This window comes from Thalassophryne amazonica, chromosome 2 (genome assembly GCF_902500255.1).
Source record: "Thalassophryne amazonica chromosome 2, fThaAma1.1, whole genome shotgun sequence".
NCBI lineage: Eukaryota > Metazoa > Chordata > Actinopteri > Batrachoidiformes > Batrachoididae > Thalassophryne > Thalassophryne amazonica.
Window position 1 is genome coordinate 140,503,428 of NC_047104.1, and position 18,109 is coordinate 140,521,536.

Below are 18,109 nucleotides of genomic sequence, written 5' to 3' on the forward strand. Positions count from 1 at the left end.
GCAGACCAACAACATTAACCTTATGGATTAATAAATAAAATAGTTTTTACTGTGTTGAGTGCTTGGTCTGCAAAGTAAAGGTGAAACAATGTCAGTGTCCATTGGATTCTATGACATGACATATGTTACCCTGTAACGCCGGAGACATATTGTGATCCGTCTGTCTGTCTGTTTTTGATAGTGAGCGTGTCATACCGAGAACCAGTTGATCAATTTCATTCATATTTTGCATAAAGATGTACTTTGGTGTTCCTCCAACACCAGTCGATTACTGTGACCTTGAGGTCATTTTCAAGGTCACAGTGAATCATTTAAGAAATTGTGATTGCCACCCATGTTAGCTTGATATTTCAAAGAAGCAGTTGACCAAATTTATTTATATTTAGCATATGGGTGTACTTAGGCGATCCCCCCGCCCCGATACTGTGTATTACTGATTTGTGGGGACTGGGGGATATGTCATCTCCTGATGACACTTATTTAAACACACTACTGTTATTCTGAACAGAGCTGTATGTGCCATGTAACTGGTGCAAGGCCCAGTCAGGGTGGGATTTTTTTTTTTTTTTTTGCGATCCCCCTCAGTTAATGACTCTCCTTCTGGATATCCTTTCTGACAGTAACACCAATGCCAAGAAGTGGGAAACAGAGCTCCAGACATTAAGAGACAGTAACTCCAGGCTTGTAGATGCACTGCAGGAGTCCTCAGCAAATGTTGAAAGCTGGAAAAAACAAGCTGCTGCTTCCAAGGAGGAGAGTGACGCACTCAGGGCAAAGGTAATATCGACACACATTCCTACAGAGAGGATAATGTAAACAAAACTATCAATCATGTCAATGAATAAGGTGGTTTAGAAATCTCAGACACTTCTCCAAAAGGGGCAAGAACTGTACTGCATGTGCATATATTTATGAACAATATATGTTACCCTTGTTCAGCCTGCTCAAAGGTTTCTCTACCTGTATGCTGATGATGCAGTAATGCATATGTATGATAAAGATAAACAAGTTGTTTCCCAAAACTGGCTGCTGAAATGCCATCTTTCACGTGGTTAAGTCATCACTTCAACCAATAGAATAACAAAAATTGTTGACATGTTTTTGACAAAGACCACAAGTCTTACACCTCATTATTATACAATTGTTTCTGAAGGGAAATTGGAAGTAATTTTTTATGCCTTGTTGATTGATGTCAGTCTTGCACGTCATATGTTAAGAATTGACAGATACACAATATCCGCAAACTTAGAAGAGGTTTTACTTCCATTGATAGAGCTAAAACAATCATGAATTTATTAATTTTTTTAGTTTATTCTTTCCACATACTGTATTGTTTGACAGTTGGACACACTAATAAAATCTGCTGTAGACCAGAAGTAATTGAAATACCAGAACCCCAGTGACCGATTTACTTCCCCGAGGAGAAAACATATTTTCTACAAATTGTTTTTCTCCCACCCTCCCAGAATTGGAACAGTATACCAGAACATATGAGATATTGTGCCAAAGATTTTCTGCATTAGCTAAGTAAATCCCCGATTTAAAATCATTGAGTGTATCATCCGTATATATTTTTTAAAATTTTAAGCAGACCTCTGGTCTGCTTACTGGTGTTCTGGCCTCTACTGGTGGTTGGCTCTCACTGCGGTATTGTATCACTTCCTGTTCCGGAGCACAGCGGTGTTTTTTCTGTATCTGTTAGCTGTTTAATCTGCGCAGTTAGATTGATCTAGTTATCTAGATTACGATTTGTTTCCCAGTGTAATCTTTACGTGCCTTAACTAAAGCACTCCTTCTGCTGAATCACCTCTAAATTATTTACACATTATTCACTTTGCGTGTTTTTAGGAATCCGCTAGCTTAGCGTAGCTACTAGCTCTTAGCCGATTTAGCATGGCGGCTTCTCCTGTCTCTCCCACACTTTTCTGCTCTGGGTGTGAAATGTTTAGTTATTCCTCGGCCTCCTTTAGCAGTAATGGTACTTGTAATAAGTGTAGCTTATTCGTAGCTTTGGAGGCCAGGCTGGGCGAATTGGAGACTCGGCTCCGCACCGTGGAAAATTCTACAGCTAGCAAGGCCCCTGTAGTCGGTGCGGACCAAGGTAGCTTAGCCGCCGTTAGTTACCCCCTGGCAGATCCCGAGCAGCCGGGAAAGCAGGCTGACTGGGTGACTGTGAGGAGGAAGCGTAGCCCTAAACAGAAGCCCCGTGTACACCGCCAACCCGTTCACATCTCTAACCGTTTTTTCCCACTCGACGACACACCCGCCGAGGATCAAACTCTGGTTATTGGCGACTCTGTTTTGAGAAATGTGAAGTTAGCGACACCAGCAACCATAGTCAATTGTCTTCCGGGGGCCAGAGCAGGCGACATTGAAGGAAATTTGAAACTGCTGGCTAAGGCTAAGCGTAAATTTGGTAAGATTGTAATTCACGTCGGCAGTAATGACACCCGGTTACGCCAGTCGGAGGTCACTAAAATTAACATTAAATCGGTGTGTAACTTTGCAAAAACAATGTCGGACTCTGTAGTTTTCTCTGGGCCCCTCCCCAATCGGACCGGGAGTGACATGTTTAGCCGCATGTTCTCCTTGAATTGCTGGCTGTCTGAGTGGTGTCCAAAAAATGAGGTGGGCTTCATAGATAATTGGCAAAGCTTCTGGGGAAAACCTGGTCTTGTTAGGAGAGACGGCATCCATCCCACTTTGGATGGAGCAGCTCTCATTTCTAGAAATCTGGCTAATTTTCTTAAATCCTCCAAACCGTGACTATCCAGGGTTGGGACCAGGAAGCAGAGTTGTAGTCTTACACACCTCTCTGCAGCTTCTCTCCCCCTGCCATCCCCTCATTACCCCATCCCCGTAGAGACGGTGCCTGCTCCCAGACTACCAATAACCAGCAAAAATCTATTTAAGCATAAAAATTCAAAAAGAAAAAATAATATAGCACCTTCAACTGCACCACAGACTAAAACAGTTAAATGTGGTCTATTAAACATTAGGTCTCTCTCTTCTAAGTCCCTGTTGGTAAATTATATAATAATTGATCAACATATTGATTTATTCTGCCTAACAGAAACCTGGTTACAGCAGGATGAATATGTTAGTTTAAATGAGTCAACACCCCCGAGTCACACTAACTGTCAGAATGCTCGTAGCACGGGCCGGGGCGGAGGATTAGCAGCAATCTTCCATTCCAGCTTATTAATTAATCCAAAACCCAGACAGAGCTTTAATTCATTTGAAAGCTTGTCTCTTAGTCTTGTCCATCCAAATTGGAAGTCCCAAAAACCAGTTTTATTTGTTATTATCTATCGTCCACCTGGTCGTTACTGTGAGTTTCTCTGTGAATTTTCAGACCTTTTGTCTGACTTAGTGCTTAGCTCAGATAAGATAATTATAGTGGGCGATTTTAACATCCACACAGATGCTGAGAATGACAGCCTCAACACTGCATTTAATCTATTATTAGACTCTATTGGCTTTGCTCAAAAAGTAAATGAGTCCACCCACCACTTTAATCATATCTTAGATCTTGTTCTGACTTATGGTATGGAAATAGAAGACTTAACAGTATTCCCTGAAAACTCCCTTCTGTCTGATCATTTCTTAATAACATTTACATTTACTCTGATGGACTACCCAGCAGTGGGGAATAAGTTTCATTACACTAGAAGTCTTTCAGAAAGCGCTGTAACTAGGTTTAAGGATATGATTCCTTCTTTATGTTCTCTAATGCCATATACCAACACAGTGCAGAGTAGCTACCTAAACTCTGTAAGGGAGATAGAGTATCTCGTCAATAGTTTTACATCCTCATTGAAGACAACTTTGGATGCTGTAGCTCCTCTGAAAAAGAGAGCTTTAAATCAGAAGTGTCTGACTCCGTGGTATAACTCACAAACTCGTAGCTTAAAGCAGATAACCCGTAAGTTGGAGAGGAAATGGCGTCTCACTAATTTAGAAGATCTTCACTTAGCCTGGAAAAAGAGTCTGTTGCTCTATAAAAAAGCCCTCCGTAAAGCTAGGACATCTTTCTACTCATCACTAATTGAAGAAAATAAGAACAACCCCAGGTTTCTTTTCAGCACTGTAGCCAGGCTGACAAAGAGTCAGAGCTCTATTGAGCTGAGTATTCCATTAACTTTAACTAGTAATGACTTCATGACTTTCTTTGCTAACAAAATTTTAACTATTAGAGAAAAAATTACTCATAACCATCCCAAAGACGTATCGTTATCTTTGGCTGCTTTCAGTGATGCCGGTATTTGGTTAGACTCTTTCTCTCCGATTGTTCTGTCTGAGTTATTCTCATTAGTTACTTCATCCAAACCATCAACATGTTTATTAGACCCCATTCCTACCAGGCTGCTCAAGGAAGCCCTACCATTATTTAATGCTTCGATCTTAAATATGATCAATCTATCTTTGTTAGTTGGCTATGTACCACAGGCTTTTAAGGTGGCAGTAATTAAACCATTACTTAAAAAGCCATCACTTGACCCAGCTATCTTAGCTAATTATAGGCCAATCTCCAACCTTCCTTTTCTCTCAAAAATTCTTGAAAGGGTAGTTGTAAAACAGCTAACTGATCATCTGCAGAGGAATGGTCTATTTGAAGAGTTTCAGTCAGGTTTTAGAATTAATCATAGTACAGAAACAGCATTAGTGAAGGTTACAAATGATCTTCTTATGGCCTCGGACAGTGGACTCATCTCTGTGCTTGTTCTGTTAGACCTCAGTGCTGCTTTTGATACTGTTGACCATAAAATTTTATTACAGAGATTAGAGCATGCCATAGGTATTAAAGGCACTGCGCTGCGGTGGTTTGAATCATATTTGTCTAATAGATTACAATTTGTTCATGTAAATGGGGAATCTTCTTCACAGACTAAAGTTAATTATGGAGTTCCACAAGGTTCTGTGCTAGGACCAATTTTATTTACTTTATACATGCTTCCCTTAGGCAGTATTATTAGACGGTATTGCTTAAATTTTCATTGTTACGCAGATGATACCCAGCTTTATCTATCCATGAAGCCAGAGGACACACACCAATTAGCTAAACTGCAGGATTGTCTTACAGACATAAAGACATGGATGACCTCTAATTTCCTGCTTTTAAACTCAGATAAAACTGAAGTTATTGTACTTGGCCCCACAAATCTTAGAAACATGGTGTCTAACCAGATCCTTACTTTGGATGGCATTACCCTGACCTCTAGTAATACTGTGAGAAATCTTGGAGTCATTTTTGATCAGGATATGTCATTCAAAGCGCATATTAAACAAATATGTAGGACTGCTTTTTTGCATTTACGCAATATCTCTAAAATCAGAAAGGTCTTGTCTCAGAGTGATGCTGAAAAACTAATTCATGCATTTATTTCCTCTAGGCTGGACTATTGTAATTCATTATTATCAGGTTGTCCTAAAAGTTCCCTAAAAAGCCTTCAGTTAATTCAAAATGCTGCAGCTAGAGTACTGACGGGGACTAGAAGGAGAGAGCATATCTCACCCATATTGGCCTCTCTTCATTGGCTTCCTGTTAATTCTAGAATAGAATTTAAAATTCTTCTTCTTACTTATAAGGTTTTGAATAATCAGGTCCCATCTTATCTTAGGGACCTCGTAGTACCATATCACCCCAATAGAGCGCTTCGCTCTCAGACTGCAGGCTTACTTGTAGTTCCTAGGGTTTGTAAGAGTAGAATGGGAGGCAGAGCCTTCAGCTTTCAGGCTCCTCTCCTGTGGAACCAGCTCCCAATTCGGATCAGGGAGACAGACACCCTCTCTACTTTTAAGATTAGGCTTAAAACTTTCCTTTTTGCTAAAGCTTATAGTTAGGGCTGGATCAGGTGACCCTGAACCATCCCTTAGTTATGCTGCTATAGACGTAGACTGCTGGGGGGTTCCCATGATGCACTGTTTCTTTCTCTTTTTGCTCTGTATGCACCACTCTGCATTTAATCATTAGTGATCGATCTCTGCTCCCCTCCACAGCATGTCTTTTTCTTGGTTCTCTCCCTCAGCCCCAACCAGTCCCAGCAGAAGACTGCCCCTCCCTGAGCCTGGTTCTGCTGGAGGTTTCTTCCTGTTAAAAGGGAGTTTTTCCTTCCCACTGTAGCCAAGTGCTTGCTCACAGGGGGTCGTTTTGACCGTTGGGGTTTTACATAATTATTGTATGGCCTTGCCTTACAATATAAAGCGCCTTGGGGCAACTGTTTGTTGTGATTTGGCGCTATATAAAAAAATTGATTGAATTGATTGATTGAACCTCTTGACTTCGAACAGTAGCACAGTACATCTGCAAAGTATTCACAGCACTTCACTTTTTCCACATTTTGTTACAGCCTTATTCCAAAATGGAGTAAATTCATTTTCCTCTCAAAATTCTACTCACAACACCCCATAATGATAACATGAAAAAAGTTTTTTTTTTTGCGCAAATTTATTACAATAAATAATAATAATAATAATAAAAAAAATCACATGTACATACTGTAAGTATTCATACCCTTTGCTCAGTATTTTGTTGAGGCACCTTTGGCAGCAATTACAGCCTCTAGTCTTCTTGAATTTGATGCCACAAGCTTGGCACACCTGCAGTTTTGCTCATTCCTCTTTGCAGTACCTCTCAAACTCCATCAGGTTGGATTGGGGAGTGTCGTTGCACAGCCATTTTCAAATCTTTTCAGGGATGTTCAAGCAGATTCAGGTCTGGGCTCTGGCTGGGCCACTCAAGAGGTGTCCTGAAGACACTCCTTTGATATCTTGACTGTGTGCTTAGGGTCATTTTCCTGCTGAAAGATGAACCATCGCCCCAGTCTGAGGCCAAGAGCGCTCTGGAACAGGTTTTCATCCAGGATGTCTCTGTACATCATCTTTCTCTCAATCCTGACTAGTCTCCCAGTTCCTGCTGCTGAAAAACATCCCCACAGCATGATGCTGCCACCACCATGCTTTACTGTAGGGATGGTGCCTGGTTTCCTCCAAACATGACACCTGGTATTCACAACAAAGAGTTCATTCTTTGTCTCACCAGACCAGAGAATTGCTGGAGCTCTGACAGAGTGACCTTCCCCAGATTTGTGCCTTGAGACAATCCCTTCTTGGAGGTCTGCAGATTATTCCTTTGACTTCATGTTTGATTTGTGCTCTGCCATGCACTGTTAACTATGAAACCTTGTATGTAGACAGGTGTGTGTTTTTGCCAGTCATGACCAATCAACTGAATTTACCCAAGGTGGACTCCAATTAAGCTGTAGAAACATGTCAAAGATAATCAGTAGAAACAGGAGGTACCTGAGCTCAAATTTGAGCTTCATGGCAAAGGCTGTGAATACCTATTAACAGCCTTTGCTAATACGTGTGATTTCTTAGTTTTTTTTATTTTTAATAAATTTGCAAAAGTCTCAAAGAAAAAAAACCTCTTTTTCCACTTTGTCATTATGGAGTACTGTGTATGGAATTTTGAGGGGAAAATTAATTTTATCCATTTTGGAATAAGGCTGTAACAACAAAATGTGGAAAAAGTGAAGTGCTGTGAATATGTTCCAGATGCACTGTATGCTGCACATTTGACCAGCATTTATGTCCCTTTCATCAGTCTCTGCTCTGAGTCCACCACAAATAGAATGATTCTAGTTTCCTAATCAAAGTGGGCTGTTGCCACAGCTGGACTGGTGTGGCTGTGATACATCTCATTTTTTAATTTATTCATATGAGATGCCAAGATGCCACTATTTGGCCTAGATAACATGTGCTCACATTCTACAAAATACATAACAGACACAAAATGTGAACAAGTAATAAAAAGCAAGTAAAAAACCGGTTGAGTTCATTTCCTTGGCTAGTACAAATGTTTTCTGTTTTTTGGTGCTAGATCACAAACCTAGAAGCACAGTGCAATGAAGTCAATCAAGAAAAGCAGAGAAATGCCCAACTGACTTTACGAGTGCAGGAGCTACAGAATGACCTACAGGATAAACAACAGGTAAGATAATATAACCTGTATTCTAGTTGCCTTAAATAAGAGCGCTACAGCAAGTCTATAGGAGTTCATAGACTGTTGCAGTTTTGTGGTGGAGAGTGGTGTGTAGTAGGCATTTGGAGATTAATTAATACGAATTGGTATCTAGATACAAATGTGCATGATGCAAGTACATCGATTCATTCAGTGTGCATCAATTCAGTTGACAGGTGAAATCGTGACGCATCTCTCGCTGCATTGTGATTGATTTTTTTATTTTATTTTTTTTCTGAGGTACATTGAATGCACCATCCCTGCTTCATGTTTTGTTTTGAACACTGGCGGAAGCCCAAAAGCCCATTTCTACCACAACAAAATGGAGGTCCGCGAGTGGTTGGGGATTTTTGATGTACCTAAAACATTTCAGTCAGGCGTTTAGAGATACTTTGGCTGTTCTACAAAAGATGGTAAACTTCACAAGACGCAGGTCGTTTTTAAAGAATGCCGTGCTGCTAAACCATATGGCCGCTACTGCACCACTCGGATATTCCTCAGATTGTTAACCTCCAGCAAAACTTTGGTGAGAAAAGTATCTAAAATTACTTTTGCCAAGGCAATACTCTGTCAATGAGTGACTTACTTTAAGTCACTCATTGAGAGTGATGTTGTCTTACTGTTTACTTTTTAAGTTCTGACAGTGTGATGGAGCAGGTTCCACATATGAGGGAACTGATTCCTGTTCCATAATGTTGAATCTGTTAAATTTGCTGCTTGTAAGCAATAAAATGCCAGATGCTGAAAAACAGCATCCGGCATTATTTGAAACAATGCAATGTATCTGCTAAATCCAGGTATTTCTGAAGCACTCCACAAGTGGTCCTTGGCTCTTGGGCAACTCTTCTGATAATTCTTTTCACTCCTCTTGTCAGAAATCTTGCAAGGAGCACCTTGTTCATGGACAGTTTATGGTGAAATGATGTTCTTCTACTTCCAGATTATGACCCCAACAGTGCTCACTGAAACATTCAGAAGTTTAGAAATCCTTCTCTAACCAATGCCAGCAGTATGTTTTGCAACAATAAGGTTGCGAAGATCTTGAGAGAGCTCTTTACTTTTTCCCATCTTGTTTCTTGTGTGACATCTTGGTAAAGAGACACCTTTTTGTAGGCCATCAGTTGGCACTGAACTAGCTGATATTAATTTGTACTGACAAGGGCAGGATTGCTTTAAAATTACTAATAGATTTCAGCTGGTGTCTTGGCTTTCCATATCTTTTTGCACCTCCCATTCTTCAGATGTTCAATACTTTTCACATTAATAATTAATTATTAATTAATTAATAATAATTTCACATTATTACACAAACTTTAATTTATTGACATCTATGGTTTAATTCTTTGTATATGTGGATTGTGTGGGTTGTTAGTGACATCTGGTGAAACTTTCATGCCAGTAGCACCTTTAGAAATATATTTACTGATGAAAAATGGTGACGTATTCAATGCTTATTTTACTTCTGTTTATGTAAATGAAATTGCAATACATGTGGATCTCGCGCTCTGCTTTTTTGGCCTGTTACCGATTGTAATTTTTGTTTGGACAGTGACATAATTTCTGCAGTTGCAACTTTTTGAGTTGAAATGAAACAAGATGTGCTGGTACAGAATTTCTGGTCTAATCTAAGGAGTGTAATGAAAATATTTCATTAACCATGTAGGAATTAGAGCCATTTTTCATTGAACATTTTTAAATTACTAAATATGTCTTGTACTTGTTTTATGCAAAGGAGCAGCTTCGTTCTTTGTTGTGAGGAAAGGTTTACTGACCTTGACTTCAAGGATCATGCAGTGATCTTTGTGGCATTGAGAAACTGACTGAGGAATCTTAAGCCCTGTTTACACATAGACGGTAAGAGCTCCCGGAAGCGTCCCGGAAGAGTTTTTGGCTGTCTTAAGGATCAAACGCCGTTGTCAATGCCGGCACTAGGGGGCGTGGCTTAGTTCCGGCTTTACTGGGAATCGTCAAAAAAATTATTCAACATGTCGAATAATTCCGGGAGCGCTCCCGGAGAATTCATCCTATTATACTCTGGGGGCGGTGCCTATATGCAAAAGTTCCTGGAGTAACGCAGGATTTGCCTGGATAAATCCAGCGGTACACAGGGCATTATCGGCGGCAGCAGAACACCGCCGTTCTCACGTGCATCTTAACCTGCGATTGTAAAGGATAGAACTGGGTATTAACCCCCGTTGCCTGACGTGTGCCGGATGCTACGGCGTCAAAACGCCGCTTTATTTGGCGGAGTTAGCTGCGTTTTATCCGCGCATTTGCGGCTAGTATGGCGCTCAAAACGCCGGTGAAATACTCCGCCCCTTTCCACCGCGAAAACAGCTGGAACTACCGTGAACTTCGGTCTACGTACTGCCCGCCGACAAAACCGTCTGTGTGTAACCTGGGCTTTAGTGTTTGAGTTTGTGATTGTCATGGATCAAGACTAAGATTCAGGCTTTCGCTGACTTCCTAGACTCGGCCGTCTGGCGTGTATCTGTATGTGGTTAAAGAGTAGAACTTGTAGAGAGATTCACCTATCTCTACAGTGACTTTCACATCTCTGGGTCCTTGTTCTTTGTTATCAAGAGATGCCTGGGAAGAGCTTATAGTCTTATGCTTGCTGGACAGAGGTGTTTGGTAACAATACTCCTCAGCAGAGTATCACTTGCATAGTGAAGGAGGATCAACTTCAAGGTTTTGGCTATGTGACACTTTTCATTGGATGTGTTCCATTGCACACGTGTTTCAACACTGAAAGGATGTTTCAGCTGGCTGTGGCAGACAGAAAAATGTTTATTTCTGAGAGGTTGAAGTGGACTAGTTGTCTGCCTGGGAGGTTACAATACCAGACCCAAGATAGTTCCATGGTGGATTTGGCAATGCCATTCACCAGCACGTGATCCAGGTTTTGACTTGATGTACGTCAGTAATTAAGAAATACAAACAGTATGGTACGGTAAACTTGTCTGGAGTTGGAAGTTCTCAAAAGCTGAGTGACCATGCAAGAAGAAGACAAGTCAGGGAAGCCAACAAGACACCCGAGACAATTTGGAAGGTTATGAGCTTCTTGGGCTGTCAGGAGAAACTATGCACAGTGCAACTTTCATCCATCACGTTTCCAGTTACACAGCTTTTTTGTTAAAAAGATGTGATTTCAGCTGCAGTTTGCTAAAAAGCAAATGGGCGAGTCTAGAGTGCCGCATGGCGCACAGCAACGCCGTGATGAAGCCTCACGGGACATGTTCTGGCATGTCCAGGCACATCCACAATTTCTCGGATAATCACTCGATGGAAAAACCACCGACAGCTGTCTGAACGCCATCTCGAAGCCGTCCTGTGAGACCAAAATGGAGGTGGTTTTGTCTCGCTCCAGTAGCGAATCCATCGTGACGCGCGTAGCCTACGCTCGGCTTTCCATGACAAAATCTCTTGTTAAAAGTGAAATCTGCCGGAAAATGGTTGATGTCCAGCTCTTGTGATAACCAGAGAAATGGCACACGATGGTCACGGATCCAGACAGCCATCTGTTTAGAAATGAAATGGTCGTTCAGCCTGTTGATGGCGGCTTCGGAGCGCGGCGTGACCCACAGCCGCTGGGGGCCATCCTTAAAGCGACAGTAACACTCCTTATTCTCTACCAAGCCCGTAACATTTTCACTGAAAGCCAGATAAATTTTTCTAATGGTTTCCAGCTGCCAGTCTCTAACAGTTTCTGAAAAAATTCTGATGGAAAAAAAGCCCAAATCATTCCGCCATTTCCTGACAATGAAAATCCGACGAGGGGGTGGACCACTCCTCACTCAAAGCCTGCTCACAGGCGAATGACGCAACCGACAGGCGTGGAAAAACTCACGCATGCGCACGAGGGTTCAAGCTTGTCTGACGCAATCACACGTGATTCAAATCCATATGGTTTTTGAAAAAAATAATAAGGTCGGATACTTTTCTAATAGACCTCGTATACAGGCTGTGACGAGGTTGTGAGCTACATTTTCCATTTCTTAGTTCTTTTGATAATTTCTGTTCTTTTTTCATATAGTCTATCAGATTACATTTTTTTGTTATTATCATCATCCTCCTTGTCGTGATGACATCATCCTGCGAATATCTTCCACTCCAGGTACTGTTTGTGCTGTAGGAACAACAGTAAGGCCTCTGTTAATTCTCTAACTCGTAACGTCAAATTGATTGAACGTGAAATGCTTGAGGATGGTGTATAGGAATCGCCCTGTTCATCTGTCCATGAGTCTTATAAATACAAATCCTCTCAAAATGCTTGACCGTGGCAGTGGAGGTTTACCTAAATGTTCGCGTGCTGGCTGGAGCATGGGTGCGCTTTTATTGTCAGGTTAAACTTAAAGAAAAAAGATCCTCTTTGAAAATGGAATGTGTAGCTTTGTATTTGATTGTTGACGTTGGAGATAGATAATGGTTGTGTAGTGCAACTGACCTGTGAAAGACTCTGCCTTCATTGTATAATTGATATTTTAGGATTGCCTTCTCATTTATTGGGGCTCTTCTCTGTAGTGCCTCACATCTTGGTGGTTCTCAGTCCTGCTGCACTCTCTCAAGATGGTTTCTTCAGGCGGTAATGACAGGTGGTGCTGTGGGACTTTTGGTTCTTTGCATTTACACCTGTCTGAGTGTTGTGCTGTCCATTTTCCTTGATCTTTCTCTGGATTTCGTTTTGTCTTACTGTATGTGGTTGTGCTTGGCAGTGCCTATAATCCAAGCCCACAGTGGGAATAGATTTGTGAATGTAAAATGATCCACCGACTTGCTTGTAATCAGCCTACCAGAGAAATTTGGCACAAATACACTTCATATCACTTCCTTATGTCTGCTGCATAAATCAGCTCTAATCCAAACCATCTGATTCTCAGCCCAGCACAGGCTAATGTGCCTATTATTTCTAATGAGGATGATGTCTGAGCAGCAGCAGTCTTTTGACCTTTGCTCATTACTCTGTAAAGACGGTATTAACACTGATGTCTGGGTGGTGACTGTGAGCACCTTTCATGAGTATATTTAGCCGCATTGGGATCGAAAGCAAAATACAATAGAAAAACTGATGCATTTGTTTCACCAGAAAAATAAGTATTATTTATTTTCCTGTTATTGGAGGTTTTTTAGTGTTAAAGTACATATCAACTTTTAGATATTTTATGCAGTATGACTGTAGGTGTGTGTTGACAGTGGGCTTTAAGTGGTGCAAATTTCTTGAATGTGTGCCCACAGCCCGTAAAATATAGACAGTATGTTGTTGTGTGCTTATTAGTGAACTGTAAAAAATAGGCATGGCCCGACAAAGCCCATTTTGTTTGATCAGTATCTGTTAATTAAACCTGATTAAACTCGTTATCAAATATGCATTGTCTCTGCTACCTTGTATAAGTACAGAGCGAATGGTCGCAGATACTGCGGTTTCAAGAAAGGGGCCCCCCAGAGCCACATGCACATTTTAAACTCTGTTCTAAATATGCAACAAGTGCAATTCGCGATCATCTGTCTGTGATAAATGTGGAGTGGTAAGAGGTGCTCACAGCTGGTATGGTGAGAATGTCAGATACCATCTCTCATCATTTCAAATACACACAAACTTTGTTTGTGATGGATGGCGCGCATGTGATACAACATTACTCCTGGTCAGTCAGGTAGTGATCTCCACAAAAAATAAGAGTTCTTTTTGTCCCTCTTCATCATGTGTTTTTCTCGTTACATACAGGCTTATCCAGAGAAGTGAGTCAAAACGCCATGCCCCCTTCGTGAGAGTAAAGGTCCACTTTTGAAGACATTTTAAATACCCATTTATTTATTTATTTATTTATTACACTCAACAAAAATATAAATGCAACACTTTTGGTTTTGCTCCCATTTTGTATGAGATGAACTCAAAGATCTAAAACTTTTTCCACATACACAATATCACCATTTCACTCAAATATTGTTCACAAACCAGTCTAAATCTGTGATAGTGAGCACTTCTCCTTTGCTGAGATAATCCATCCCACCTCACAGGTGTGCCATATCAAGATGCTGATTAGACACCATGATTAGTGCACAGGTGTGCCTTAGACTGCCCACAATAAAAGGCCACTCTGAAAGGTGCAGTTTTATCACACAGTACAATGCCACAGATGTCGCAAGATTTGAGGGAGTGTGCAATTGGCACGCTGACAGCAGGAATGTCAACCAGAGCTGTTGCTCGTGTATTGAATGTTCATTTCTCTACCATAAGCCGTCTCCAAAGGCGTTTCAGAGAATTTGGCAGTACATCCAACCAGCCTCACAACCACAGACCACGTGTAACCACACCAGCCCAGGACCTCCACATCCAGCATGTTCACCTCCAAGATCGTCTGAGACCAGCCAATCAGACAGCTGCTGAAACAATCGGTTTGCATAACCAAAGAATTTCTGCACAAACTGTCAGAAACCATCTCAGGGAAGCTCATCTGCATGCTCGTCGTCCTCATCGGGGTCTCGACCTGACTTCAGTTCGTCGTCGTAACCGACTTGAGTGGGCAAATGCTCACATTCGCTGGCGTTTGGCACGTTGGAGAGGTGTTCTCTTCACGGATGAATCCCAGTTCACACTGTTCAGGGCAAATGGCAGACAGCGTGTGTGGCATCGTGTGGGTGAGCAGTTTTCTGTCGTCAATGCCAATGCCCATGGTGGCGGTGGGGTTATGGTATGGGCAGGCGTCTGTTATGGACGGAGAACACAGGTGCATTTTATTGATGGCATTTTGAATGCGCAGAGATACCGTGACGAGATCCTGAGGCCCATTGTTGTGCCATACATCCAAGAACATCACCTCATGTTGCAGCAGGATAATGCACGGCCCCATGTTGCAAGGATCTGTACACAATTCTTGGAAGCTGAAAATGTCCCAGTTCTTGCATGGCCGGCATACTCACCGGACATGTCACCCATTGAGCATGTTTGGGATACTCTGGACCGGCATATACGACAGCGTGTACCAGTTCCTGCCAATATCCAGCAACTTCGCACAGCCATTGAAGAGTGGACCAACATTCCACAGGCCACAATTGACAACCTGATCAACTCTATGCGAAGGAGATGTGTTGCACTGCATGAGGCAAATGGTGGTCACACCAGATACTGACTGGTATCCCCCCCCCCCTAATAAAACAAAACTGCACCTTTCAGAGTGGCCTTTTATTGTGGGCAGTCTAAGGCGCACTAATCATGGTGTCTAATCAGCATCTTGATATGGCACACCTGTGAGGTGGGATGGATTATCTCAGCAAAGGAGAAGTGCTCACTATCACAGATTTAGACTGGTTTGTGAACAATATTTGAGGGAAATGGTGCTATTGTGTATGTGGAAAAAGTTTTAGATCTTTGAGTTCATTTAATACAAAATGGGAGCAAAACCAAAAGTGCTGCGTTTATATTTTTGTTGAGTGTACATTCAGCAAGAACAATGAGAATGAATGTATTTTTAACTAAAACATTATTACTCTGAGTGTCCCACAACAATTCTGCACCAAGTGGAATTGATGAGAGATAAAATAATCATTTTACTGAATGAGTGAGTGATGAGTGAACAAATAAAATAAATGACCACAAACAGCATATAAATGACCACAAACATTAAGAAGCAGGGTGCTTTGAAGGTGTGTTTTCCCTCTGTAATGCATGACAGAGCTGTTAATGGACATGTTGCACTTTATTTAATGTCCCAGTTAGCAACACAACATCAAGTATTCTGTTTGTAATCTATCCGTGTACATGTGCTAATTTGTGGTCGCTGATGTATTTATTGCTAATTATACCTCTCACTTGGCGAGTTAGCCGAAAACGTCTTACTGTGTATTTCTCTGCGTGACTTACATTTTAGGAAAAGCAGAAACATCCCGATGGTCGACAGAGTGAAATGAACACTGCTATGTCCCATAATGAAGCTTCTGGGTCTCATTCGAAAGTGATGGCTCGGATTTACAGAGGATATACAGAGAGGAGGCGACACACTTCACACTCTTATTTTTTTCAGAGTTTGTTGGATTTTGGATCCTGACGTGCATTGAAGCTATTTTACTGCTGCCATGAGTGTGCACGTGGAATGTCTCCATGACACTGTTTTTACAGGCTGCCTGAACATGCAGATATATTTCTTACATTGGAAAAAGTTGGAATACGTTATTTTCAGTAGATAATGGAATTTCTATCTAACGTGCCAGAATTGTGAGAGAACTTTGTGAGGTGCTGATGACAGAGGTGCTGTGGGACATTGTTCTCTGGCTGGCGATCGTGCGCGATCTGTGTGTGTGGACTTTACACATTTAATCTGAGAAATCATTCTACAAGTACAGCAGGACCTGGTTACAGCAGGATGAATATGTTAGTTTAAATGAGTCAACACCCCCGAGTCACACTAAAGCCCCGTTTACATACAGACGGTAAGAGCTCCCGGAAGCGTCCCGGAAGAGTTTTTGGCCATCTTAAGGATAACACACCGTTGTTAACGCCGGCACTAGGGGGCGTGGCTTAGTTCCAGCTTTACCGGGAATCGTCGAAAAAATTATTCAACATGACGAATAATTCCGGGAGCACTCCCGGAGACCTTCCATGACAACAGCGAAAACGCGAACAACGGCGTTTGATACATTTTAATCGCCATTTCATCCTGCCGCTTCCTGTAGTGCCGCAGTTCTCATCGCACCACGATGACCAATCAGGGACTGAATATGTAGTGACGTGTAGATGTCTGGAGTTTGAAGATGTGAACATGTCCTGTATCTGGTAGCAGCCTGTGAGCAGGACTTATGTCTCTTTTGTCCTTTATTTTACAATCATGACAGAGTTTTTGGAGCGAGCAGCAGCACCACAGCAGCATGGAGCGGAGTTTCTTTTTTTTATTTTACGTGCGTGCACGCGTGAATCGTCCTGGAGATTATTTTGCTTATTAGCTACACAGCTGTATAATAAAGCAAATGGTGACTGGTTTCTAAACACAATTATGACAGTTTTTGGGGGAAAGAGCGGAGGAGCAGCCCCCGCCGCAAACAGCAGCGGGGAGCGGAGTTTCTTTCTTTCTTTCTTTCTTTTTTACGTGCGTGCGCTCCGCCTCTTTCCACCGCGAAAGCAGCTGGAACTACCGCAAACTTCGGTCTACGTACTACTCGCCGACAAAACCGTCTATGTGTAATCTGGGCTTAACTGTCAGAATGCTCGTAGCACGGGCCGAGGGGGAGGATTAGCAGCAATCTTCCACTCCAGCTTATTAATTAATCAAAAACCGAGACAGAGCTTTAATTCATTTGAAAGCTTGACTCTTTGTCTTGTCCATCCAAATTGGAAGTCCCAAAAACCAATTTTATTTGTTATCTATCGTCCACCTGGTCGTTACTGTGAGTTTCTCTGTGAATTTTCAGACCTTTTGTCTGACTTAGTGCTTAGCTCAGATAAGATAATTATAGTGGGCGATTTTAACACATAGATGCTGAGAATGACAGCCTCAACGCTGCATTTAATCTATTATTAGTCTCAATTGGCTTCGCTCAAAATGTAAATGAGTCCACCCACCACTTTAACCATACTTTAGATCTTGATCTGACTTATGGTATAGAAATTGAAGACTTAACAGTATTCCCTGAAAACCCCCTTCTGTCTAATCATTTCTTAGTAACATTTACATTTACTTTAATGGACTACCCAGCAGTGGGGAATACGCTTCATTACAGTAGAAGTCTTTCGGAAAGCGCTGTAACTAGGTTTAAGGATATGATTCCTTCTTTATGTTCTCCAATGCCATATACAACACAGTGCAGAGTAGCTACCTAAACTCTGTGAGTGAGATAGATTATCTCATCAATAGTTTTACGTCCTCATTGAGCACAACTTTGGATGCAGTAGCTCCTCTGAAAAAGAGAGCCTTAAATCAGAAGTGCCTGACTCCGTGGTATAACTCACAAACTCGCAGCTTAAAGCAGATAACCCGTAAGTTGGAGAGGAAATGGCATCTCACTAATTTAGACAATCTTCACTTTAGACAGTCACAATTTAGACAGTCTGTTGCTGTATAAAAAAGCCCTCCGTAAAGCTAGGACATCTTACTACTC

At 41.6% G+C, this 18,109-nt stretch overlaps 1 protein-coding gene across 3 annotated transcripts in view; it reads left to right on the forward strand.

The window, feature by feature from the left end:
- The window catches only part of homer2 (homer scaffold protein 2), a 153,879-nt gene that overhangs the window by 117,716 nt on the left and 18,054 nt on the right, over window positions 1-18,109 (forward strand). For 2 of the 3 annotated variants that reach the window (XM_034194850.1, XM_034194845.1), the window contains 2 exons: window positions 574-777; window positions 7,883-7,993. In XM_034194850.1, the coding sequence (XP_034050741.1) occupies window positions 574-777; window positions 7,883-7,993 (315 nt within the window). The remainder of the gene's footprint in view (window positions 1-573; window positions 778-7,882; window positions 7,994-18,109) is intronic. The other variant, XM_034194859.1, reaches the window with a different exon arrangement.